A 27,100-nucleotide genomic window follows, 5' to 3' on the forward strand; every position below is an offset into this window, starting at 1 on the left:
TTTTCTCGTGACCTTAATGTGGTATCTAGGGTTGATATTGTCAGGAGAAATTAGATTCTGGTCACTCTCAGGGGTCATAAGAGTAAACTGTTTGTCACGTGCTTACAACAGTACATCTTTGTGCATCCATGAAGTGCTATAAAGCAAGAATTGAATGAAAGATGGGGGTATTTGGGAAGCGCAATATCTGAATAGGGAAGAATTCTATGCAATTTGGCATCAATCTCTTTGACTGGAGCCAAAAATAAATTGAAATGTAACCAAATGCAATGTATACAACACCTCCCCATGATAAATGAAAATTGTTGCAAAGAGATCAACATGAAACAATTCACTCAAAAGCTTTAGTTAAAATTAACACCCAATGCAAAAAATGTATTTTCCCTATCAATCTGAACAATTCATTGGACATAATACCTCACTCTAAAATCAGTCAAATATTGCCATTGTGATACAAATTTCAAACTTAAAAACAGAACAGAATAAAATAAAAAAAAAAGTATTAAATTAACACAAAAAGTAAACAGAGCTAAACATCACATTAAATTACAACAAACGGTTTTATAGACATCTTATGTGAATTTTTCTGAGACTATAAATTGGGTTGTTTTGCAATCATTTCTTTATAAAATTAATTCATACATGCATGTGACATCAATAGTCTGTAAAAATCATCACTACATGTAAATTTAATCAAATTCATGTGTGGTATTGTTTTTGAAAACCAGAATCAAATATGTTTGAATTAACAAGCACATATCCCAGAGGCTGCATTAATTGAAAAGATGTAACTGAGAAGTAGAAAATGAACAGAAATCATAAGGAAATTTTTTAAAGGCAGAATTTGTATGCTTTATAATAAAGTAGATGCTTATAATAAAGTAGATGCTTAAAATAAAGTAGATGCTTATAATAAAGTAGATGCTTATAATAAAGTAGATGCTTATAATAAAGTAGATGCTTTATCAGGATTTAAAAGGACAGACGAGGTTAGATTTGAACCCCTCCCCCCTGAGGTGATTGATACATAGTTTATTCTTTAACTTTCAAAATATTATCAAGGAAATGAAGGAGGAGGGCTCAATTACCAACCCCTGTTTTAAAAGGAACAAGGGAATGTGAAATGTAAAAAGGGGAGAATTGCTTTTTAGATATTAATGGTTTAAGGGTTAAGAGAGTTTCCACTGCACATGTGAACAAAGATATACCATCTTCATGTAACCACAGGCGGCCCGAGCTCTCTTTGAGAACCACACAAGGAACACAATTTGCATATCGATTTATAAGGATTTGTATGGGATTTTCTACAAGATATCCATAGAGATAGTTAAAAGTGAAAATATTAAATAAAAATGGCTTACCTTATTCCATACGTGTGTTGCTTACCAGAAGCAAGCAACACACGTATGGAATAAGGTAAGCCATTTTTATTTAATATTTTCACTTTTAACTATCTCTGTGCTTGGATATCTTGTAGAAAATTCCATACAAATCCTTATAAATCGATATGCAAATTGTGTTCCTTGTGTGGTTCTCAAAGAGAGCTTGGGCCGCCTGTGATGTAACAGATAAAATCATCATCAGGGAATTCTACACAGCTAATTAAAAGCAGCTCATCAGAGAAAAGGGTATGGTGTGGTATGAGGTGGTTGAGGTGTTTCTCTTCTTTCTCTGTCTAACACCTGAAGTCCATATCTAAGCATATGACTTCTGTTTAATAATTCCTCTGTTGACTGAGTAGTAGGGCTAGTTAAGTTGCCAGCTTGTGATGCATCCTATAGAGACATTTTAAAAAAAAATGTTACAATCAAACTTTTAAACACTAATACAGCCAGGCACTATCAATTACCAAGAACAAATCTGAAAGATGTTGTTGAATAAAACAGTAAGAGCCTGATTTCATAAAGACGGAGCTGATACCTGTTCTAAGAGGGGCACTTACATGTACCTCACCCTCTACCCATACAATCATAATTGATGCTACATTAAGAAGTTTGCGACACTGTCTCGCAATGTTGACTTTTTTATACCCCAGGGAAGACTAATGAGAGAACAATTAAGGTGCCTTGCCCATGATCACAACAGAGTGACCAAACCCAGAACTCAAATAAAGCCATGCAAAACTAAAAATAAGACTGTACATGGAACTTTAATGAGAGAGATTACCCCCAAACAATAAGAAGTTTGTCAGTATCAATCTCACTATATGTGCAGAGTACATGTACATGTAGCTCCTACACAAGAACATACCAGTGTGGTGCGAGATTTGTGAAGTGATGTTCTTAGATCTAAAGATGAGGGCATTGGAATGACTGTGGGTTTAGAACTCTCCCATCCAGCTAGACAGTGTGATGACAAGCCCACTGAATCAGTTGGATCAAAGCTTGCTCTTCTATGAGGCTTAAACTTGTGGGGTGAGACAAGAGATGACCTTGGTACACTTACTCTGGAAAAGAAAGATAAGTAAATGATTGTATCAATTCAAAACATATATAAAAATGTTAAAAAATTATGAAAATGGAAGAAAAAGAAAGTGTATGATTTCCAAGGCTGTGCTCTAAGGAAAATTGAATGGAGCCCAGTGCTCTGAAACTGTGAAATCTAGGGTGCCCAGCATATGCTTTGTATGAAAAAACTAAAATTTCCGAGTCGCCCACGAGTAAGGTGCCAGGGGCCACCAGGCACTGTTAGAGCACAGCCTTGATTTCATTTACAAACCAACATGAACTTGCATTACAAGAGGAAATGACATGCTTGTTAGGAATCTATCCATTGTATTAAACAATATAGTTTAGCATGAATAACATTCCACACAACAAAAAGTTTAAGCATCTTTCATCAAGAAGAGGCCAGAGCAAGATAAATAGGTTCATATTTACTCATGACTTAACTTTTCTCCGACTTTTACCAGACATAAATTTTCCTTAACTCAAAGAGTATCCCTGACTTTTCCCAGACCTCAAGGCAATTTTTTTTCCTTTTCTAAGCAACCATGTTAAAAATAAAATTCTTGACTTCAATAAAACAAGAATACAACAACGTTACTGTATTTTACAGCTCAGATTGAAAAAAACTCACCGAACATAACTGCCCTCTGTTTCATACTCTGACTCTGGTTTTGTATGACAAACTGAGCAAGATGCTTCTGGGCCATGGATTGGTACAGGAAAGAGCCTCTCGTTTAAAGTGTATGCATTTTCACCTGCATGAAAACACCATTTACACTGTTGGATCAATAAATTCTAGAGCAATTGTCATCATTTAAAATTGAAGGATAAAGGAAGATACACCATGTACAAATAGTAACAGAAAACAGTTGTCACACCATAATCAATTATGCAGCATTAAATTTTGGGCTTGGTTCAAATTCCAATGCACATTTTCCATCACTTCTGGGTGAGGTTAATTCATGAGAACAGGCTCAAAACCAACATGCACAAAATTTTTTGCCAGCTGCACCATACATGTATGTTAATACCAAACCCAGGTTAATTTCTCTCCTGTAATTTTCAGGTGAAGAGCAAAGAAACAAAAGTCTACTTTTTATATAATTTGTGTCTGAGGGAGCCAGGAAAATGGGTAAAGAAAAAAAACACTTTCTGTAAGAACAATATAATTAAATGTCTAAATAAATACATTGTAGATAAACAAATTAAAATAAACTGCAATTATTCTTTATTCTTACTTTTTACTTTCCTTTAAGTAATTTTTCTCCAATTCTGTAGTAGTCCTTTGTAAAAGCAGCTCAAGAACAACAGACATACAGTATACATATACATGTATATTCCAGAATACACACAATTTAATAATTTAATGATTTACTCCTAAAAAACAAATTAGAAAGCGTTGACTATGGGCACTAAATGAAACTTTTTTACCTTAAATCCAAACAGGAAGAATGTGGGTGAAAAGAGTAAAATAATTATATATGAAATTGTACTTACATGTTACTGCATCCTCTTTGCTGCCTTCAGTGTTTCTGGTTGGAGTAAACTTTAATGGAGTATATGGCCTCCTGAAAGATTAAATAGCCAGTGGCATTTCAAATCAATAATTATTGTAACTAATTGTATAAACATGTAGACTAAGTAACAACAATTCATTAGGTTGGTTATTGTACACAAGGTCTAACCCAAACCCTGGTTTCACGCAAGCAGTGAGCCTCACATACATGTGTTTTCTGTAAGCCACCTGTTTTCATTAAATAAACGTCCTTCCACTGCTAGCTTTCAGTCCTCTTGACTCAGTTCACAAAAATATATGTTCAGATAAAAGATTCAGTTAAATTCAAGATAGTTTAGAACGTGGCTTGGTTAAACAACACCTAAACTTTGTTTAATAGCTGGCCCTTAAAATTTAATAAAATACATAGTGGACTCTTGAAAAGAAAAAAAAGATGTAACAAAGTTCCCAGTGATAAAATTAATGTTAAATCAGTATAAATGTACATGTTCAGAGTGCACATCTATCCACCCATGCATACAAACTGAGTTTTCAAGCAAACTGACTTTATAACTGTAAGTTGTTTCCACTAAAGACTATTTAAGCAGTACAATGTAGATCACTTTGCATGTATATACATGTAATATAATTTAATGGAACCTGGCAAATTAAAATTTCCATCAGTTATTGTCTGGAATTTAAAGCTTGAACATGATGAAGTAACTTGAATCTTGCATAATTATTGTTAGGGGTGCATAACTGGCAGTCAGGTGTCCTTTCCATGAGTGATCTAGACCATCAAGCTACATGTAGAGCTGTATTTGGCTTCTGCAGTTTCCAAAACTGGATTACTCTACGTGTCTCCATCAAAATGAAGGGCTAACACTTGAAACGTCAGCTTTTTTATTCGTTACCGTGACCAATTTACAAATTTCAACTTAGTTAATATAACCAAATTACATTCTTAAACATAATTGTTAAAAGTATCCCCTTACTCAGAGAGAGTAGTTCCAAAGCAATCCTCCTTGTTAACTCGTCTGAACTCTTTCAGCTCATCAAAAAAGTCATCTGGTCTCTCTGACAGGTAAGAAGTGTTGTCTAACAGACCTGCAATCCAGTCATACCCAAGGAGAGACCTTCTTGCATTGTCATCACCAATCACACTACGCTCATGACGAGGAGAAAGTTCAAAGCTTACATGCAGAGATTTTTTGGGTGTCTGAAAAGGAAGAAACACAAAAACTCAAAAACAAGTCATTGCTGAGAGTGGGGGCATCATTGAGAAATACACTGCACATAATATGCCATGTGTATGCCACATCACCAAGTCAGAGGCAAAGAATGTGAACAGTTTTGACCCACATGGCATCAGCAAATTTTCAAGAAAGGTTTAGATGAACGATCATCCACATGTGTATGCATGTTAAATTTTATTTTGAACATTGTACACCAAGGGCAAAAAACTAAATAAATCTCACCTGAACATTCCTAGTTTCTAGAAGATCTCCAATTTGAAACATTTCTTAGTTTTCATTGATTTTATCCTTTTTTTCTTCTATGAATTGGCGCGTTACATCAAACAAGATTAAGTGATTATATATTGATCGGATCTGCGTATAATTTCTTATCACAGTTCTAACCTAAACAATTTTCACTGGATTAAGCAAATAAGTTTAAATTACAATTTTGTTCTAACTGATCAATATCGATATTTAATTGACATGGCCAAGCAATAACTACTGATAACTGTTTTAGCAAATCCCTACACCTTCCAAAGTACTGTCTTATTTCACACTGATCAACTTCTGTGTTCATAAAAACAAAAGTGTAGGGTACGAACAGTCCTTCACTGAACTGGAGGTATTACGTTTCCTTACTGTAGCTATTTGTAACTCTCACCAGAAGCGTACATGTACACGGCTGTAATTGGTAAGCTACCTATGGTTATGTGCTCTGCTCTCAAATGGAAATTATTTTATCTCACCTTTTTGCGGTTACCTGGTGTAGTTAGAATAGAGGCTGGTCTAGACGGTGTCCTGCTTCTTCTGTCATTACCATCAGCAACCAAAGCATGCCCATAACTTTTCGGCGTGCTTGTTTGACCCGCATCTCTCATGCTCTCGTGGACTTTGCGAGACACCTTCGATGGCGTTCTGTCTGTTCCTCGATAGATAAAACTCGTTTCTCCGTGTGTTCTGGTTGGATAAGACGCCCTTGTGGACCGCATGTTTTTCAGGACGTTCCAAATGTCATCCTGTCCATGTCTCAGTTGTTCAAGCAACGACTGATTATCGTTTCTAAGCCTTGAAAGTGGTGAGTAAATATTTACACTGGTGGCCGCCATTTTTCAAAAACGGTCAACTGATCACGTGACTCCTGTATGCAGATTCTGACCCAGACCCTGCGCGGAGTGACACTCAAAGCTTAAAAAATAATAAATAAAAGAAATGAGCAAAATATACGAGCGTTTCGCTACAGAAATTATTAATTTACGTTTTGAAATCACATATTTATATTTCAGTTGATTCCAGTTAACTCTGCTTCGTAAAAAGAGATTGGACGAGCGATGTGAACGACTAGAAGAGGAGTTGTACTCGTCCAACTTTGACTGCACCAAGATGCGGAGTACAGACATCATCTTGGTACAGAAGAACGATCAAGATGTTTATTGTTTTCACACTCAAAGCGATTTTTATCGACTGTTTCCAAAGAGGCTGCTTGGATGATTGGCATTTGTTGTTTTTTCCCCTTATCAAACCCATTGAAAAGGGTCGTCGTTATAAATTGTTTTTCTTTCAAAGGGGACTGAGTTCTAAATGGCATATGGTATTTCTCGGACTGGACTAGACTGGACTTGTAAAACGAGGACTAGTAAAGCGAGGACTAGTAAAGCGCGGACTAGTAAAACGAGGACTAGTAAAACGCGGACTAGTAAAACGCGGACTAGTAAAACGCGGACTAATAAAACGCGGACTAGTAAAACGCGGACTAGTAAAACGCGGACTAGTAAAACGCGGACTAGTAAAACGAGGACTAGTAAAACGCGGACTAGTAAAACGCGGACTAGTAAAACGCGGACTAGTAAAACGCGGACTAGTGAAAAACGCGGACTTAACAACAACAACAACAACAACAACAACAATAACAAAAAAACAATTTCATACGAAGGCGATCACAAGACTTAATGGCGAGCCAATTAATGGCGAAGACATTAATTGACTTAATGGCGAAAGCTTTCTCTTTAATTTGAATAACATTTGTTTTCTTTATAACTCACTCGCTATCAAGTTGTTAAGTTCAAGGAGGATATTCCCGTAATTAAAATCGTAGTTGTAACCCTAAATCATTCAGGTTCTTCAAATTAAAGAGAAAACTTTCGCCGAAACATTTTAATTTGTAAAGGTAGTTAAAAGGCCTCCGAACAAATTTTCAAACATTTTTTTTAAAAGTAACTGTCACGATGTGACATCTGTCAATTAAAGAGGAAAGAAGCATACGCTTTTGAAGAAATAGCAGTACTGGTGGGACAAACACACACGAGTTAACTGATCATGCGACGATTTTCTCGTAAAGAGAAAAACAGAGATCTTACGGAAAGTATTTTTTATTTCCAACAACGATTAATCTTCGAAGATTTACCTCTGTTTCGTTTTAAACTGTCACAGAAAGTCAAATTGTAGGTGAATGCAAATAGGTGTTTTGGAGTTGTCAGTCTGCTTGTTTGTTTTCTGTAATGGCGTGTGTAAATCGGTGTTTCTTCCACCAAAACGCTGAAGTCGATGAGACTCTTTCTACCTAGACACAAGGAGATTTAATGCGACTTTTATTCATCGAATTCCTGCGTTCCTGCCGTGAAATTTACGACGAAATAAACAATTTTTAATATAAGAGAAAAATCGAGTTTCCAGATGAGAAATTTACGACGAAAGTGTATTTTAAGATTTTGAACTGCTGCTGAATAAAATTCTTTCTTTGTTAGCCTAAACTTATAAAATCGTTTGCATCTGGCGCATGTCAAACTCATTTGTAGCTTAAAGGTCAAACAGGGATTGTCACTCACTGAATTGGCTCGCCATTAAGTCTTGTGATCGCCTTCGTATGAAATTGTTTGTTGTTGTTGTTGTTGTTGTTAAGTCCGCGTTGTACTAGTCAGCGTTTTACTAGTCCGCGTTTTACTAGTCAGCGTTTTACTAGTCCGCGTTTTACTAGTCCGCGTTTTACTAGTCCGCGTTTTCCTTGTCCGCGTTTTACTAGTCAGCGTTTTACTAGTCCGCGTTTTTCTAGTCCTCGTTTTACTAGTCCGCGCTTTACTAGTCCGCGTTTTACTAGTCCAGTCCAGTCCAGTCCAGTCCAGTCCAGTCGACAAAATACCATATGCCGTTCTAAATGACTTGAGAGAATAGTGTCACTGCTGGCACTTGCTCCGACACGTACAAAAAATCTCGATAAAATTGGCACATTCTTTTTAACTTTCGCCTCAATCATTGACCGTGTATTTATATCTGAGTTTATACCAGTCATCTTTCGTTAAATTTGCTTAATTGGCAATATCAGTGTCTGTAGGAATTTTAAACAAGTTTGTTGCCCGTCCACTGCTGTGTCGGGCCATAGCGGCCAAAGACCTTGAAGAGGTCGCAGACGGATACACGCATCACAGAAGCACTGCTGCCATGTCTGGCAGAGAGGACACCGAGGAATTTCGCTGGACAACATCATAACCATTCAGATCTCCTAGCATCTCAAGCCAGTTAAAATATCCAAGGAGTTTTGAGGAGTTGCTTAGTTAGTGCTTTTGAAAAGGTAGTCACTATTTTGTCCCGGTTGTTTTAACATATTAAATTGAAACACATACATACTAAATTAGGGAATTTTGTCGGGTGGCCCTGTTAATATATATTAATCAATTCTTCAATGCCAGGTGAAAAAAAAAAATATTCTTCACTCATTACATTCCAAATGCAATAAAAACAATTTTTCTGTTACGCATCATAGCCCCATGATCGAGTAAAAGATTGCACTTTAGCTGAATGCGATATGCAGATGAGAAAAGTTAGAGAGCTAAAAGAAAGAATATCCAAATGTACTTGCTTCGTTTGCGCACTCCCCACGAGTTCTTTAGGCAAGAGGAAAAAATCAAACGCTTGAAAGGATTAAGAAGTCTTTATGACTTGTTTTTCGTATAAATTAAGCTTGTTCGAATTTGCGCGAAGAGTTGTTAGAAACAAAAATAAGCCCCAACGGCTAAAGCCCTCAGACACAATTTTCTTACAGAAGAACGGTTGCGAGTTCTAGTTGAAGGAGGGCCCGAAATTTCTCTATGATGATCTCAGAAAATTTAGTTCTCACTGTTTTCTGATAAACGAGAAAATCGATTGATTCGTGAGATTATCATCGTTAAAGGTCTGCCCCAGAAGTTGTTTAATGGCTCTTGCGCAGTAATGACGTTTTCTCTACGAAAATCATGTTCTAAACTTTTTCTTTAAAAATTGAAAAAATAAAGATGGCTTTACTGTTTTTACTAAGGTCTTTTCGGAAGCAAATACATGAGAAAAAAAGAAAATACGTGACGTCTAAACGAGAAAGTACATTTTTATAAACTCATCTCTTTAATAGGTTTAAAAAGATCAGTTAAATTTTGTTTTCATAATTAATGTAGATTTCTTTTCTTTAGAAGCAAAGAAAGGAAAGAGAAAAATAAATGACTTCTGGACGACAAAGTACATTCTTACGAACACATTTTTCTGTATTTTTCTCCCTCTTCACCGATGTAGATGATGGAATAAATTTTTTATGATGGTTTTAAAAAAGGGTAAAAGAACCTTAGAGCTTCGAAAATGATACCCACGGTAACAACCCATAAAGACACACTTAAGACATTTTTAATTAGCCGAAGACTTCCGATGGATCTGTTTTTCTGGAAAATAAACAGGAATTATTTAAGAGTGCAGCTCTTGAGTTAATGGATAGGAAGTAGCTATCTCAGTAGCAACGTTTTTATGAATTATTGAGGCTAAAAACAAAACTGATTTGAAATATTCAAAAAAGGAATTAATTTTGCAGGATGGTTTCTTGATCAAGGAGAGTTAAAAAAGACGATTTATAATATTTCTCGAAGTTAACGACGAGTTTCCCATCTCGAAGTATCGAAAAAAACTGATTCATTTTTCTATCTCCTATTTTGATTTCCGTCTTTCGAACTGAATCGCTGAATTTACTTGAGTGCCATGATTTTCTATGGCAACAAACAGGAAGGTAGCACTTGTATAATGGAAAGGAAATGGTTCGTTTTATTCCCACTTAATAATGATCACAGTAAAAGATACTTAAAAATAACAAATCAGTGAAGGTGACTGGGATAATTAAAATATCTGTTGCAATAGAAGTTAGCTTATCATTCAGTTTCTGATCTCCGTGTATTGCGATTATATTGTTTGACATGTTGAATATTCACTCATACAATTGCCAACTGACAAAATAATTTCGACCGATGACCGGAGGAATACATTGATATAAATTACTATCTTATCTTACACGTTCAACTAATTACTCTTTCAACAATATTTTACTCGTATTTGTTCCTTCAATCTTTAGGAAAATGGTTGTTAGTCAATAGATTTGCCTCCTAATATTTTTGTTTTGTAACTAATTCATTTTTAACAAGTTTGGAGATACTTCCGGCTTCGCGTTCATGATCGGCCCCCACTGATGGGCGAGTGATTGTTTTGGCGTCTTCGAGAGCACGATAAAAGGTAATAATGTAAAAGGAAACATTTAATTCTCCTATGAAAATAAATCACAATATCTGTTTTCACAACATCTTCCGTCAACTACCAGCGATTAAGGTTAAGGTTAAACCCTTGAACTTCCATGATCAGATTGTTAATTTTCCCATTTCGCTGCTACACATTTCCTTGCATATTAGTTACGAGAATTTGGTTTTAGAACAAGATAACAACTGCTACTTCATAAGTTTAAATAATCTCTTTATTTGTTTACTGGATAAAGTATGAATATTAAATGGAGAAGTTACATTTCAATCACGTCTAGGAGTTTAAGAGTGAAAGCCATGGGCGTGTTCTTTTGCATCAGAGTAAAGGAAAATCAAAAAAATAAAATTTGAAAATTGAACAAATTATTTCTGTTAGGAGTTTTGTGCGCGATAAGAAGAGGAGTTTCTGTTCAACACTGTTCGGAAACCTTTTGTTAACCCTTTAATTAGTAAACTCCCAGGTGATGACGATGACATAGAAGAAAAATATCAACAAGGGAATTATTAGATGATCCAAAACCAGGCGCGTAGCGTCCTATACGCATATACGCACGTGCGTACTTGAAGTAACTGGAAAATTTTGAAAACAATGTTGTGTTTGCGCCAAGTTTGCCCAAAGTAAGGGCAAGACGCTTTGTTCTTTGCTTGTATTCACACGACTATTTCGAACAAGAAGTAAATAACGCAGTATTTTTCGCTCAGTTTACTTAGGTTTGTAGATCATATATACTTGTGCGTACTTGAAAAAATGACCACGTTACGCGCCTGAAAACCAAATCATCAGATCTAACATGATGAGAATTGTATGGAAGGTAATGAGAAGACTCACTAAAGAGATCTTTCAATAACTATTTCAATGTCATGAAACTAAGTTGATGTAGAAACCTAATGCAGCTAACTCGAGCCAAGGTTTTGTCAAATCGAATATTTAAAGAGATATAAAAATAACTCAGTGCACTTCCCGAAAGTGATCTTAATGATCCGGGAGCAGATTGAAGGGGACAACTTCAACGATCTTAGAGTCGTTGAAGTGCTCTTTCACTCAAAGGATGCCCTTATTTTCAAGGACCAGCTTCTTCAAATTAATAAAGAGTTTCATTTCAGCCCTACTGTGTTTATAAGAATCATAATCTCGGAGAGGTAACATCTATCGTTTAACCAGTGCCCATTAGAGGCAAAAAACACCAATGATGCGAAGAGCATCTCAAATGTTGCGATTTCTTCTTCTCTTCTTATCTCTGTGTTGCTTAAATGGTGCTCCAGTAGATGAAAAGGAGAAACGATTTGCTCTGGTACGTATCACTGAATCGAAATTATCATGTAGCAACCATCCGTTTTAGAGAAAGTCGTCTCTTTCTTACCAGAACTAACGCAACTGATGGTAACGCAACTGATGGTAACGCAACTGATGGTAACGGTGACGACAAATGGAGACTTGGTTAATACAAGTTTTGCAGCAAATCTTTTCGCACTGAATTATCACTGATTTTAATTGGGCAATAAAAAAAATTAGTTCACCCCCTAGAATAATTTTTCATAGGGTTGATCATATATCTCTAATTCTGCTTTCATCATATAAAGAAAACCGATTTTCAGATGATCTTATGATTTGCTTGGCCAATTTTGATATGATCTTTGCAATGCCTTAGTTCCTGCCAGATCAAGCGGCAAGTTTTTTTATTTATTTATTTTGTTTTAATATGTTTTTTTAATTTGTGGCATCTCGTGTCCATCACTTTGCCTTTGATTACTGCTATTTACTGACAAAAGAAGCGAATTTGCACAACAGGAGCTTGAAAGTAAGTCGGCCTTTGGACAAAGCAAATTACCCGACGTTCAAAATTGGTGTTCAAAAACAAGATATCATCCGTTAATAAAAGTAACGTTAAAACTTAGTTACTCATAAGGAATATAATGACGTCTCGTGGTATAGATTCTGTTAGTATTTTGTTAACCCTTTTGCTACGAAAATTAGTTTTGTTAATTCTCCCCTCTAGCTGCTACACATTTCCTTGTATATTAGTTATGAGATAATTTGGATATATCAACAAAGTTGAAGTGGTAAACTGGCCACCGTAACGATTCCAAAAGCTGACGTTTCGAGCGTTAGCCCTTCGTCGGAGGTTAGTTATGAGAATCGGCCGTTAGATCAAGATAACAACGTCTACCTGAAAAGTTTGAGTATTCTCATTACTTATAAGGAGAAGTTACATTTTCATCACCTTCAGGAGTGAAGGGGTTAAAAACTTGCATGCTAGTCTTTTACTCGTAGTCGAACTTGTCTTAGCCTGATACAAAAGCTCTTTACATACTTCAAAAGCTAAGGTAAGAAATCTGCTTTATCTCTTAGGATTTTCTGAAGAAGTATCATTACCTGTCCCCCTTAAAAAGTGGAAACCATAACTTCAAAGACGCCGTGAGAATCTTCCAAGAACTTACGCATATCCCAGACACGGGCCAGCTGGATAGTAAAACAATAGCAGAAATGCACAAGCCAAGATGCGGTGTTCCAGATTTTGACGACGATGACAAACCCAGCCCTGGTAAAATATACTGCAACTTAGGGGAGCCGTCATTATTTATCGCCTTAGGTGGGGGAGGGGAACGGTAGAACAGTAGGGGGATAGCATGATTTTCAGGGGGAACTGAAAGGAATCAACCGTCGTCAACCAGTATAAAGGAGGTTACATAGAAAATTTGACTGCCAACTAACTGCCAAAGCGGAGAGGAATCGGAAGAATCTATTACAGCGTTTTATGGGGAAATCAGGTAATACCTTAGCGTGACACAAACAAAATCCTACTGTCAAACCGGTGTTACGGGGTCACCCACGGGGAATGACGGGGTGCTTAATAAAGGTTGCACAGACTAGAAGTTGGATGAAAAATGATAAAAAACACCATTTTACGCCATAGTTGGCCACCTAATATACAATAAATCGCTCACAAATACTACTAAGATTGATTTTGGGAGAAAAGCGTGGATTAAATTTTACTTTAAAGATTATTCTTAGCTTTATTTGAGTTGATTCAATACGGGTAAAAGACATTACAAACAGGCCATTGGGAAAAAAAATTAAGTCTTCCACGAAGATTCGAACCCATATCATGGTTGTATGCTCCATTAAATCACCTCTAAAGAACCGGTTTAATTAGTCAAATAATAATGTATCTATATATCTATTTTTTTGTATTGTTCCTCTCTGATCTGAAAGTTTTTATCTTTTAGGGCGGATCAAGAGGTTTTCAGTCTCTGGACGTCGCTGGGAAAATATGCATCTCAAATACAGAATCCATAACTTCGCATCAAATGGTGGGCTGACAGCAAGTCAGCAGCGACGTATCATAAAGAGAGCTTTTCGGGCATGGGAAAAAATAGGTCCGATTTCGTTCAGTGAGGTCACTGACGCCAGCTCAAACGCGAGCATCAATATATCGTAAGTAAACTATTCTGTATTAATGGCGTATATAAGTAGCGGCGTTCAACTAGAGTCAAAATAAAGCAACTTCTTTGGATAACATATTTTCACCGCGCGCAAAAATCGGGTCATATACATCTATGTCGTCTATGTAACTGGATTTATCAACTTTTCACAAACAGTTTTATTACATTATCGAACGTTACTTTGGTTGAATTCAACTTTGTGTGAGAGAAAACATCTCTGGTAATGAGAACTTTGACGGAGGGTGAAGTAGCCTTTATACGAGCTCAGTTTATGTGCTGATGATCTTCCAACATACAGTCATTATTTATGTAGTACACAGAACATTACATATCCACCTGCGGATACGAATCTTTCTTCGCGTGTTTGCAGCATCTTTCATCCTTTCGCTATGCTCACTCGTAAGAGATATAGTTTACACTCACAGATAAAATTCTCATCCACGCGCGCTTATGTAATATCCTCTGTAACTATACCTGTACCACAACCAGTGCAAGTGAATGAAATCCCAACATAACAAGTGGAATCAAAAGTATCACGCGTGTAACGATATTTTATCCATGCCAATTAATTGGAATGTATATGAAAACAAGAAAGGGAAGGAAAAGGAAACACTTGATTACACAAGGATATAATTAGTTAGGCCACTGGTGTGGGTCGAGCACTTCATGTACGTCACGTATTAATCACGGGTAGGTCAATTTTCATTTAAGCGTTGAAACTCTGTTTTGTGATTGGTCCAGAAAACTCACACCATCCTCTCAACCAATCAGATGCAAAACTAAAAACAATCACTTAAGTTTTCCCGCGGCTCGAGCAATTTGCTTTTTACAATTTGAGTTCTCATTGGCTCATGATAATACAAACCATAGTTCTGATTGGTCACTATGATTACATTTTGGTTTTGGCTTCGGTGACGTTCAGTTGAAAACTGAAGATACTTCGTTTGGTAGGCGTTTGATAGGCACAATCTTCAGTCTCCTCTGCTCACATTTTGAAACCAATGAACTTCACCGTTTGTTTCCTCTTTTAGCTAATCAACTTTGGAGATTTACACAGGTAGTTAAATCCAAAATATAACTGTCGTTGCTTCTAAATCATACACTAGTCTTGCAGGTAATCCTTGTAAGGTATGTTAGTATTGAGAGCTATCTACCATCAGTACGATCAAAATTTAATTAATATCGATTTCTTTGCATAAATAATATTGGCTCCTTTCCCTTGAAGATTTGTTGCAAAGGTTCACTCCAGCTGTTGTTGCAAATTTGATGGTACAGGTGGAAGCATTGCTCATGCTTTCTATCCGAAAACTGGCGATCTTCACTTTGACGACGATGAACAATTCACCAACAGTAATACGACTGGATACAATCTGTTCTCAATTGCTCTTCACGAGATTGGACATCTATTGGGGTTGAAGCACTCTAACGATCCTAATGCTGTTATGTATATGGAGTACAGCAACAACCAAAATCTCACGGACGAGGAAAGACATGGAATTGAATATATCTACAGTGAGTAGGTCTGGCAGTAAGTCTGGCAGTGAGTAGGTCTGGCAGTACATTAAACGGAAGACCAGGGAGTGAAAAAAGCCCAATCCAGTATACACCTTAGATTTGCACTACGCCACGAGTGTCCCTTTGCCAGCGGGAGAGTGAGTGGCCTCGAGCGACGCGAGCCGGCGGGAGGTTTGCAAGGAGTCTAGCAATGATAACATTAGTGCCAGACTTCCGGCAAATCGGAAAGGAACGCACGTCCTGCAACGCTAACAATGAGGGCTCACTTGCACGCTACCCTAAGATTGATATGCAAATGTCCTTAAAAAAAAATACTTCGTCTATCATTTCATAACAAACAGCGCACCAGAAATAGCATAGTTTAATAACAAAATAATTTCTAAATACACTTTAGGGCTCTGGAGCCGCTCTCCTTTTTTCAATAAATTTCTTTGCTTATTTTTTGTTATCAATACCCCTTTTACTTCCTTACTGACGAAATGTTTTCTTTTTTTTTTTCCTTAACATAGTAATGTCATGTAATGTGAGATCTTGTGATGTATCGTAGCGTTTTTATTGTGCCCCAAAAATAAAAGATATATTGATATGCGACAGTTACGGCGGTTGAAAGCCTAGCATTCAACGGAGCATAATGGTTTCTAAAGGTAATCAGTAATCAGGAGAAGTTATCGCTAAGTATGAAAACAAGACAAGATAAGGAAAAAAAAAGTGCGCTAATAACGAATTCATCTACAAGTCTTTCCTAAATACATCACGTACAAGGACCAATCAAATTACTCAAACTTACTCATATTGAGGAAAGGAAACGAACATATTAAGAAAAATGTCAATTCTAATATCGTTCTTCATTGCACACTTCCCAGAGTGTTGCGTTGCGTTGTCGTACCCTTAATACAGTTGTAAGTCTTTCGTAAAAAAAAGTTTCCTAGCTAACGTTTCTAATCAGATTTTGCCCTTTTCAGTGCAAGGAACTGCTCAACCGGACTCGACTAAGTGTAAGTGTGTCGATGTTATATGCACTTATATACAAGACTGTTTTAAGCATTCCTGTGCTTTCAAAATAGCAAATTGTCTTCTCACACTGTACAAAGTACTTGTGCTTCGCCCTCTCTGGACGGATCCAGCATTAGAATTAAGGCATGATGACTAAGCGATCCTATGATAAAAATACCAGTTAGTAAACTGGATGAGTTTCACTAATAGATGAATTTCTGTCTTGTTTGAGTTAGCTCCTGGGCCCTGCGTAGATGAGGTGCCTACATGCAAAGATTATGTACATGAATGCTCTAGTAACCCTTTTGTGAGGAAGAGTTGTCGTAAGGCCTGTGGAATTTGCGGTAAGTTTCATTTGGCCTATAAATTTGGGTGTGTACGAGGGTGGATATAAAAATTTGGGTGTGTACGAGGGTGGTATGGAAGATAGATACTACAATTTCGAAGATATAAATTAAAAAAAACAAAAACAAAAACAAACATACATACATCCTAACCAACTAACAATCTTGTACTTAATTCAGTTTTCTTTTTCTACATTTTTAGGAGGTCAGAGCGTCGGTGAGTAAAGAATATTATCTACAACATGTAACTGGTCAATATCTTAACCCTATTTCAAAGAAAAATAGTACGGTAGAAGCGCATCGTATCCCGGAAACAGACAGAGCTATTTGCACAAGTTCAAAAGGATTCATCTGACCGATATCCAAGCACCAATCTAAAACTGAATGGACGAATGAATAAACAAATAGATAAAAATTTAAGATATGACAAAATTAAACTTTTTTCTCCTTTCAAATGATTTCAACTTGCTAAGGAATTAAAGAATCCACTAAGAGATGCTTTACAAATCGAAATAACAAGTACAATTTGAACTGTTTTCATTGAGGCAATTTCATATTGGTTTTGCCTCTTTTTCTAAGTCATTCACATATAAAACTATAACCAATCAATGCCTTAGTAAATCGCAATCAAGCAGTTTGGTCGTTTTTTACTTAAATTTCTGATTAGTTTAGTGACTACTATAAATTTTTGTTTAAGAAAACAATTAAGCGACGATCAATTCGAAGCCTCAACATACCCTTCCGGGAAACCTCTCGGGTATTTGAACTTTTATCGTTTGGTTCAATCAAATCCCCCCCCCGGGCCAAGATTATGTTCAAATTCCCCACCCAATTACCGCATTTGATGGTACATTTATTTTTATAAAAGGCAAGATTAGCGAGCGTGACTTTCCTCTGGAGCTCTCTTCTGAGCCTTTTTTGCGTGAAATGACCTTTTCACTTTTAACCATTCCCATATTAAAACACATTTATTCCGCTAAAAAGACTTGACAGCTCCGGTTCAAATTACCCAACCCAACCAGGCAAGGTTTAAATTCCTCACCCACCTAGCACGGACGACAGTCAAAAGCCCTTGGGTTGCCGGGGATGGGGGGTATGTTGAAGCTTCGAATTGATCGGTGCATTACTCATTTGGTTTTCGTTCTGTAGTAACATTACCCTGCGTTGATAAGTATCCGTCGACTACTTGTACAATGTTGAAGAGTACTTATGGTTACTGCCAGTTACCAAGAACGAAGGCTTTTATGACCGATAAATGCAGAAAGACGTGTGGATTTTGTTCTGGTAAGTGTTTTAATGCTAGCTGTTCACATCTCGTCGTAATGGGACCTACCGGTCACTTACGCCTTGTTCTTTATACGCTGGCGAGAAAATGTTTATCCGTAATTTCCAGTACTGACGGAAAATAGTTTTGCCTTTCCAGAGAAAATACACCGTTTCAAATTGATCGTTATTCAGTGTAAAGAACACTTTTCCCTCGTTTTCCAGTGCGAACGTAAAACGGTGTTTGCATTTTCATGGCGAAAACAGACGTTTTAAAATTCACCCATTCTCCGATGTGAACGAAACATATTTCATCCGTTCCACAATGGGAATGCAGAACTTTAGTTTCGTTTCCCGAGTGAAAACTGCGTTTCAAATTCATCTCAAAAAAAAAAAAAAAAAAAGGTGATCAGGGTCCCGTTTCTCGAAAGTCCCGGTAAGGTAACGGGCCCGAAGCCATGTTTTAAAATATGTTTTTAATATGCGTGATTCTTTCTCTTCGGCTGCTTGGACTACTTGCTAATCACTTGCGAACAAGCCAATCAGCGCACGAGAAGCGTTCAACGCAGTACTTCTTTAGACCGGCAGCTTATGAAATTGTCCAAAACAGTTATTTACCTTGGAGTCTTGGAAATATTGGAGGATGTCTACCTTCACTTTAGCGAGATGTTATTTTTCTAGTTTGGTTGATTTGTGTTGATATGTTTTTATTTCTCTCTATTTGTTCTTACACTAGGAGCTGGATAACTCATCACTGGCCCTTGGAAACCGTTTGGACGAGAAGAGAAAAAAATGCTTGACAGATAACATAACAACTTAGAAAAAATTACTCAGTTACCAAAACTGAGCAGTAAGGGAAAAAATATACACAACAACAAAAAATGACAACAATAGAGATAGAATAAAACATTTAGTAAAAATGGCTCATTCATTAATTTAAGAAAATAACTAACAAGGCATGTTACATGTATAAAACTAATGCCGTTTGATTGTATCTGAGTTGTAGAAATTAAATAAGGAAATAAAGCACATGAGAGAAAATGCAGAAACACGGTTTAAAATTGCTTTATTCATAGAGGCTGCTTAAACCGATGGACTCGTTGTTTGTATTTTGACTCGAAATACGGCACAACTCGTAAAAATACTCAGCGATACTACACAACAAAACGTCTAATAAGATATATATATTTGTACTCGTCTCGGGCGTTATTTGTACTCTACGAAGCACAATTGGATAATAAAGCAGACTTATATGAAAAATAATCATTTGGTCCTTGACGCTTAATCAATGCCCTTTGAATAAGCTCCCCATTCACAAACAGCTCCCCATGGTGTTCAGGAGAAGTTTGCAAAACGCCTCAATTCTTCGTTTCTGAAAGCAACTTGCAGTTTATCTCAAACTGCGACGGTTAGTGAAACATACGAAGTTTAGCTTTCCAAATAAATTTTGGGCATGAAACACCTGACAGCATAAAATTTGAAATAGTTCCAAGGTCACGGTTTATCGAACGAAAGTTTTAAAGAACAGTTGAAAACTCTAGAGCCTACAGTATATCCAAAGATCATCGCTGCTAATCAAAAAGTACAGACGCTTAAAAAAAATTTTCGTGGATAATTTAAGTTCTGCGATACCGACAGTGGATCAAATATCTCTTTTCAGGTAGTGATTGATGTAAGGAATTCAATAACTTAAGAGCTGTCCAACGTACCACATGCAACTGCAATTGAATTTATATTAGTGCAGAAGCTTTGAATAAAGTTCTTCTTAATATTAACTTAGTAAAAAGAGAAAAGATTAAAATATACCTTTTATCCAACGCTTTTTTTCTTCTTTGAAATTTCGTTACGATTCCGTCCACCGGAAATCTGTAAATACTTTTAAAATCAAGACCAAACTTTATCTTTTCGTCTCGATTGTCTTCGTTTTGACCGCCATAGTAACATTAGTTACCATTTTTTTCCGTACATAAGTCAATAAAAGAGGCGCAGTACCCTGGATTTTCAAAATGGTGGCAAAATTGATCACCGTGCGATTGTGGTGGAAATATTGCAGGTGTTCGGCCCTGATTTGGATGTAGTGGTGAGATTCCAGGTGTTGCATCACGAGAAAAATTCGAAGACATAAAGATAGACACTGGATGAGAGGCATTTATTCTCTCCATTTTTCGTCGTTGAAAATAGTCACCTCGCCTTGCTGCTGTTGCTGGTGCATGTTACTCATCTTGGTGTCTCACGTTGTGGTTTTATATTTAAAAAAAAAAATTGATCGTATTCGTTTTTGCCATTGGACTATCAGTAAATACGTTGTTACAAGTCACCTCGCCTTGCTGCTGTTGCTGGTGCATGTTACTCATCTTGGTGTCTTACTATGTGGTTTTATATTCAAAAGAATTTGGTCGTAGTCGTTTTTACCATTGGAGTATCAGTAAATACGTTGATACAAGTTTCGATATTGAGCATTTAAGCTAGTTTATTGAACTTCTCTGCTTGATTAAGTCAACAATGTTTTTTTATTCTGGTGAAATAAATCCATCCCACGTTGTTGCGGGTCCTCACTCTTCATTTAACCTGCCAAGAAAACAAAAACAACCTATCAAATTTAAAAAAAGAGCACAATGACTATGACAAAACGATATTATAACATAACCAAAGTAAAGCGCGCGCTCTGATTGGTCAATTTAGCGTCCCCCATTTGCCCATGAGTGTACGCTGCTGACGTGAGCAGATGCAAAGACTATTTTTCCGCGCGCGCTTGTTTTTTCTGGTCACGTAAGATTTGATAAATAAAAGGGAACTCTTTAGCTACAATGTATCAATGTTATGTTATAAAACAAATGGTAAACACCACAGCGTACACTATTGAGTTATGGATGCACTTGGGAGGTTTGCTAAGCACTCAAGAAGCTAGACTCGCTCTCTGCTATCGTCTCGAGCGACTCTTACGCTTCTTTCGTGTTTAGCAACCTCTCGCGTGCATCCATAACTCAATAGTGTACGCTGTGGTGTTTACCATTTGTTAAAACCATCATACTGGTATCTGAATTGATCAGGTTAGTGACCACTCGTTGACAAAACTATATTTTGATGTTAATGAAATAACCAAACTAGAAATGGAATTGATAATGATAGAAGTAATAAAGATAATGATATTGGCAATGACAGTAATATTTATACTGACTATGATAATTATGGTAGATGGGTAAATGATATACATATAGATTCTATGTTGTTCGGCGTCTGTTCAGTAATGAATATATACATACATAGGTTAGTTGACCGCTCCCCAAGGGGCTTTTCATGGCCAATCTTAGAACACTCTGCGGGGTACTTCACCAGACTGCTTGTACAGTTTACGATGAATAAAGGAAAATTTGACATAACAAGTTAGGTTTCTATTTTTTGATATGATAAAAAGAAGAAATGTTGTGAATGATGACGTCAGCTGGGTTTCTGTCCTCGAATAGTTCATAGATAAGAACTAATCAGAATGCGTGAATAATTAACAATTATTCCACGAGCGCGCTTTGGATATGAAATGATATATAGCCAACGAGGGCGCGTAGCGCCGAGTTGGCTATAATCATCTCATATCCAACAAGCGCGAGTGGAATAATTGTTTTATTAAAAACGTTAAATTAAATTACTCAATTTTATTAAATTTTTAGCTCCCTTTTAATTTTAAGCAGACACGTACGCTTACCATATTTGTAGATTATGGTATATTGGCTGATATACCATAATGGCTAAGCCAATAAAAAGTCTTGAATTTCATTATCCAATGATCCAGTTTTTAATAATTAAGCTTATCACATAATCATTGTTTGAAGTAGTTATAGTCACTTTTCTGTACTGTAACCAGTGAAAGAAGCGTATTTTGTACCACACGACAGGTTTTAACCAATCAGATCGTAGGATAAGCAATATCCCCCAAAAACTAAAATGTCACGCAACGCCATGGGATTGACGTCAAGCTGTCACGTGATACTAAATACGCTTCTCTCAATGGTTACAGGACAAATAAGCGACTATAACTACTATTTGATCCACTTACAAAGGCGACACGACTTAGGGCACAGTCGCTGGATGTATTGGCTGTATCTGCACGACTGCAGATACAGCGAGCAGTTTGGAAGCTTGTCTGCGCAGACTGTCAGATCAAAATAACACATTTGCGTGAGAATTAATTCCCTGTAGTATTGGGAAGTCATTCAGAAATATCACTCGTCCCTTTAAGGTAACCTTTTCGATAAAAATAAGCAATCTTGCTTTGAACATTTAGATGGTTAAAAGCTAACCATGAAGTTGCGAAATCGGTATACAGTATGGGTTAACTGTACTATTTTAACTGTTTGGTAAAGGGATATTTACATCGGCATCGAAACAAAAAAAATTGTTAACATCTTTGGATTTGCGAATGCGTATTGAGCGCGTTGGCCGAGACTAAACGCTGTGTCATACCAGCCACGAAGTATTTTTTTTCTTTCACAAGTATTTGACATTTTTTTTATAGGATAAGATCAATATTGCAGTTTTTTCCCGACTACACTGTGATTGGTTCAGAACACTCGCTCCAAACTCTCACTAATTAAATGCAAATCTTAATAAATCGGGATTCGATGACACACTATTTCCGCCCTTTAGGGCTTAAGATGCATCCACTTCACGTCCTCGTAATCCCTTTGAAATAATTCTCTTTAATCCCATTGCCTATTGTGATTTCTTTGGTTTTTGTTTTACGCCAGCTAATTAAGCTTTATCTCATTAAATTGACTTTGACTCACCTCCTCCCCCACCTCCGCCGTTTCCACCGCCTCCACCTAACATAGAAATAGGAGAGTGACACTTTTTCAACTTCCGGTTTTTGTTACAGGCCAAGCCGCAGAGTGATCGTTTATCGCTTAATGTTGGTTTAAGGGTTGATCTCCAGTCTAACCATCATCACCCCGGGTGATGATTGTACAATTCGTTTTTCGTGAGAGATTTAAGAGCGTCTTTCTCTAAAAAGGACAAGAACTGCTTTTGTTCTGGTTTGATTAAGTTAGTAATTCTGATTGCAACCTTGTATCAGAGGAAACTTATTGGTCGATCGCAGAGAAGCTCATTAGTGCTACAGGATCGAGTCACTGCTAAATAAAAGTGAGTAATCAGTTTCATACTTGAAGAAAATATTGAGAACTTACTTGATTGCTTTTGTTTGATCCAATCCACGAAATTGCTGACACTAGCAAAGACAGTGTAATGATCTGTCCTACACTTTCCATGACCCCAGCTCACAGCACCTCTCAAAACCCATCGCCCTCCTTCGTTGCAAACAAATGGCCCGCCACTATCTCCCTGGTCAGGGCGTGGAAAAAAAACATTTATGATACTGTTTCTAGTAACACTACAGTTCGAGCGAATATCTTATCATAATGAAACCTTTAACGTTTTAGTCATGAAATTCAACTAAACTTAATTTAGTCATGTGAACGAAGTGAGGGTATTGACGACATGGGTTTGTGTTACACCTTTGCGATTCATAACCTCTGTCGAAAGTCGAATATGCATGCAAATGAAGACGTTTTTCTTGTTAAAAGACTAAAAAAATTAAGATATTTCCCGGACAAAAATCAATCTTAAAGACCTTCCTAAGGATAATCACGATTCAAAATCATGATTAAATGAATTCTGACTTGATACATTTTCCTGGCATCCACCTTTGCCTTCGCCTACAGCGCACACCATGGAGTCTTCATCAACAGGAACCATATAGCCATTGACACTTTGACACCTTCCGTGATCGACGACCGGCAACACAGCCTGTTGGAGAGTGTAAGCGGCTTGTCCACCTCCAAAAAGTCTTCCCCAACCTTCACACGTTATTAATTAGATTTAGTGACCATACCTTTTCAAGAAAACTCGAAGGAGAAATTTGCATCATAGTGCTGTGAAGGATAGAACGATTTTTTATGTTGGAAAATTTGGATAAAAAAGATACCAACTTGAAGTAGAAAATGTGAAAAGTTTTTAAAGGTCGCTCATAAGACAAGTAGCTTGTCAGCTTTAACTAAGCAATAGACCCCATTTTCAATTAGTTTATCGTGGTAGTAACCTTTGTGTAGGCGGTGTAATAAATGATAGGCTTCTGACCAATCAGAGCGCTTGTAGTGTCTCAGTTATTTTATGACAATGCAGCAACTCTTCGGTATGATAACCCTCCTTACATTTCACCGCGCGAAAACCCAAGTCAAAGACAATTTCTTCATTCTTGAACGTGCTCAGATGGGGATTTCACATTTTTCCATAGAAAAAAAAAATAGCGATTTCGTTACCAGTAATATAACAGCGTGATCCCGCTGGCACTCTTTTTCCTTTTTGTGGCATACAAACGGTATTTACTTTATCACTCAGTCTCACTCGCCCATTAACCTGTAGAAGAGCTATGTCGTTTTGGAGCTTTCCCATGTCAAATCCTTCATGTTTGAACAGTTGTCGTAACCTGAAGGTCTGCTGCACGAAGGTTGTTCCCGTCCTCGCGTGGGCTCCTGGCAGAAAAGTCATTTCGCGAGTTGAGTTCAATTTTCGTTATGAACTAATAATATTGAAGCCACGTTCCATCTATTGATTTGTCTTTGGAGGCACTTGTAGTTATGAACTAACTGCTAGTTTTCAGCTCCTTCAAACCGAAACTAAAGTTGTTTTCGACTATCTTTCGTTTTATTTAAAAATGAAACCAAAGTAAAAACGAACAAACAAACAGACGAAAAAAAAAACAACATCAACAATTACAACGACAACAACAGCAACAATTACAACAACAACGACAACAACAAACAAAAGCAGAAAAAAAGGAAAACTTGTAAAAATGTTTGTTACTTTGGTGGTTTGTGACTCAACACCCATTACATTACTTTTAGTAGAGATTCAGCCGGACAAGGAATAAAAGGGATGATAATGAGAAACTAAAAGTGCCTTTTTGTCGTCTTAAGTCTATCAGCTTTTTTGCATTAGGCAAAAACAAACAAAAAAGATGACAGACGTAACGGAATAATGATTAATGCTTATGCGTAAATTAATAGAGCTAAGAGGAAAACTTAGAATTGGCAAAAGTGTTGCTTAAAGAGCTGATATACCAACAAATTTTCAATGAATCACAATGACAAAAGCTAACGTGAAACAAACAGAAGAGCTAGTCTTCAAATCGTACCAACGACTACAGTGTAGCCACTCGGCGATGGGTTTCTTTCCACACAATGAGCAGCAGTTACAACCCAGTCCTCTTCAATGAGAGATCCGCCACAGATATGTTGACCATTCACTCTGAGTGAAATCTGCCAAGGCCAATCATTAGGCGAGACGTTATCACCATTCACAACTCTTGCCGAAAATGGTTTTTGCCCGCATCCTGGAAAATTATGAATGGTTTGAGTTACCACCATGAAAGAGAAAAAATAAGATATAAATTTAGGTAGGATGATGCCCCGTATCAAATCAACGAAATTTTCTTAATTCTAGGAATTATCTACATTGTTAGAGCGAATCAGAACAAATAGAGGTTGGTCAGACGCAAAGGAAAGTTTCAAAGAACCCGGTGAAGAGTGGTACCTGAAAGTGTGTCTCAGTTCGTTTTCAGTTATCGATCTGATTGGCTGAGATTTTAGGGCATTTTTTTTCTATCACATAGCGCAAATTTAATCATGAATTACTGGATTATTCTTGCCACTCAATTTTTAATTAATTCGATTTGTGAATCAAGTCTCTCACTAGCAGTCTAAGCCAATAATCGAAAAGGCTTTTCTTTAATTCATCAATCACTATGAAGAAGTTAACTGAAAAAAAGTCTAGCCTAGGTAAGACGATTTTATATAATCTTCCGAAGGCTGTGATGTCTTTTATCTTAACAAGACAACCTAGGATATCATTTCAACAGAGTAAGAAAAAAAATAGACATGCAAAGCTTACAAAGAAAAAAATACCTAGGGACTGTGATACGCCAAGCAGCAACAGCACAACTCCAATCCAGAGATTCATCTTAAAGGAATGATCTCCAAATGTGTTAACAGGATGAGGCTGACACTTCTTTTTATACAGACAGTATACAACGTTAGTTGCTTCTCACCTGGGTAACCTATTCACACAGCACGGGCAATTTTTTTAAACAACTTTCACGCACAGTCTGGAAAATTATTATTTAGACGTCTGCGAGTATTTTTCAGCTGGAAAAAGAAAAGCATGAGCAAAAGAATCCCCTTTTCGGTATGAAACATGACGTAAAGGTACAACTGAAAAATCAACATTGCTTAACAAGCTCAGCTGTATAATCACAGTAATACAAATCCCTGTACTGATTTCACGTCATAGTCACCAACCAAAGAATACTTTATTTATACAACCTAGCAGACCCAATTCGCCCAAATGTTACGGCTATGGAATGATATTTGCAGCTGGAAAGGTTTCATAAATATATTTGATGTATTATTTTTGTTTATTCAAATAATTTTCCCAGTTCTAGAGCAGATATTTTTCAAGGCAGCCTTTATAGTCACCTCCGCCGAGAACGCCACATTGCCTCTGACCGATAATTTTTATTTTTTGCAATAGATGTGCAGTAACTGAACTTTGGCATTTTCGAAAACCTTTCTCAAAACCAATAAACACCAATACAATATTCCTATATAACTAAAGATATGTCTTCAATGCATATCTATAGAAATATAGGGCCTTGCAGGATATAACCTTTTCAAACAAATTACAGAAACTATCCATCAAATAATTAACGTATAAATAAATAAATAAATAAATAAATAATGATTTAACAATGGACATCCACTGGGTGGCTATTCTTGTCCAC

The 27,100-nt window shown here is 36.8% G+C and overlaps 3 protein-coding genes across 3 annotated transcripts; 1 reads left to right on the top strand and 2 right to left on the bottom strand.

Moving 5' to 3' along the window:
- Window positions 1-1,478: 1,478 nt before the first annotated feature.
- On the bottom strand, window positions 1,479-6,291 carry LOC111341139 (uncharacterized). Its single transcript, XM_022948090.2, has 6 exons — window positions 5,927-6,291; window positions 4,938-5,161; window positions 3,945-4,015; window positions 3,079-3,202; window positions 2,251-2,446; window positions 1,479-1,775 (listed from the first exon to the last, which is right to left on the bottom strand). Exons 1-6 carry the CDS (start codon window positions 6,284-6,286, stop codon window positions 1,617-1,619), a joined length of 1,134 nt encoding a protein of 377 aa, XP_022803825.2. The 5' UTR covers window positions 6,287-6,291; the 3' UTR covers window positions 1,479-1,616.
- Window positions 6,292-11,829: 5,538 nt separating this feature from the next.
- Window positions 11,830-19,319, top strand: LOC111341148 (matrix metalloproteinase-24). Its single transcript, XM_022948102.2, has 9 exons — window positions 11,830-12,003; window positions 13,062-13,254; window positions 13,940-14,147; window positions 15,381-15,667; window positions 16,633-16,665; window positions 16,900-17,007; window positions 17,210-17,224; window positions 18,157-18,291; window positions 19,007-19,319. The coding sequence occupies exons 1-9, from the start codon at window positions 11,899-11,901 to the stop codon at window positions 19,015-19,017; spliced, it is 1,095 nt and encodes a 364-aa protein (XP_022803837.2). The 5' UTR covers window positions 11,830-11,898; the 3' UTR covers window positions 19,018-19,319.
- A 1,397-nt stretch (window positions 19,320-20,716) lies between these two features.
- LOC111341126 (chymotrypsin-like protease CTRL-1) lies at window positions 20,717-26,324 on the bottom strand. The gene is made up of 8 exons (XM_022948081.2): window positions 26,226-26,324; window positions 25,457-25,654; window positions 24,582-24,794; window positions 23,950-24,119; window positions 23,451-23,604; window positions 23,052-23,087; window positions 22,322-22,417; window positions 20,717-20,838 (listed from the first exon to the last, which is right to left on the bottom strand). Exons 1-8 carry the CDS (start codon window positions 26,278-26,280, stop codon window positions 20,834-20,836), a joined length of 927 nt encoding a protein of 308 aa, XP_022803816.2. The 5' UTR covers window positions 26,281-26,324; the 3' UTR covers window positions 20,717-20,833.
- Window positions 26,325-27,100: the final 776 nt, after the last annotated feature.

The sequence above is a fragment of the Stylophora pistillata genome, chromosome 8 (assembly GCF_964205215.1).
Source record: "Stylophora pistillata chromosome 8, jaStyPist1.2, whole genome shotgun sequence".
Taxonomy (NCBI): Eukaryota; Metazoa; Cnidaria; class Anthozoa; order Scleractinia; family Pocilloporidae; genus Stylophora; species Stylophora pistillata.

Coding starts and splice junctions, on each gene's coding strand:
- LOC111341139 (XM_022948090.2), bottom strand. CDS start 6,286: ATGGCGGCCACCAGTGTAAATATTTACTCACCACTTTCAAGGCTTAGA. Junction 5,162..5,926: donor CACCAGGTAACCGCAAAAAG/GTGAGATAAAAT, acceptor CTTCCTTTTCAG/ACACCCAAAAAATCTCTGCA. Junction 3,203..3,944: donor CAAAGAGGATGCAGTAACAT/GTAAGTACAATT, acceptor GTTTTCATGCAG/GTGAAAATGCATACACTTTA.
- LOC111341148 (XM_022948102.2), top strand. CDS start 11,899: ATGATGCGAAGAGCATCTCAAATGTTGCGATTTCTTCTTCTCTTCTTA. Junction 13,255..13,939: donor CGATGACAAACCCAGCCCTG/GTAAAATATACT, acceptor TTTATCTTTTAG/GGCGGATCAAGAGGTTTTCA. Junction 14,148..15,380: donor AACGCGAGCATCAATATATC/GTAAGTAAACTA, acceptor TTTCCCTTGAAG/ATTTGTTGCAAAGGTTCACT.
- LOC111341126 (XM_022948081.2), bottom strand. CDS start 26,280: ATGAATCTCTGGATTGGAGTTGTGCTGTTGCTGCTTGGCGTATCACAG. Junction 24,120..24,581: donor ATCACGCTGTTATATTACTG/GTAACGAAATCG, acceptor TAACGTGTGAAG/GTTGGGGAAGACTTTTTGGA. Junction 23,605..23,949: donor AAGGTGGATGCCAGGAAAAT/GTATCAAGTCAG, acceptor CGCCCTGACCAG/GGAGATAGTGGCGGGCCATT.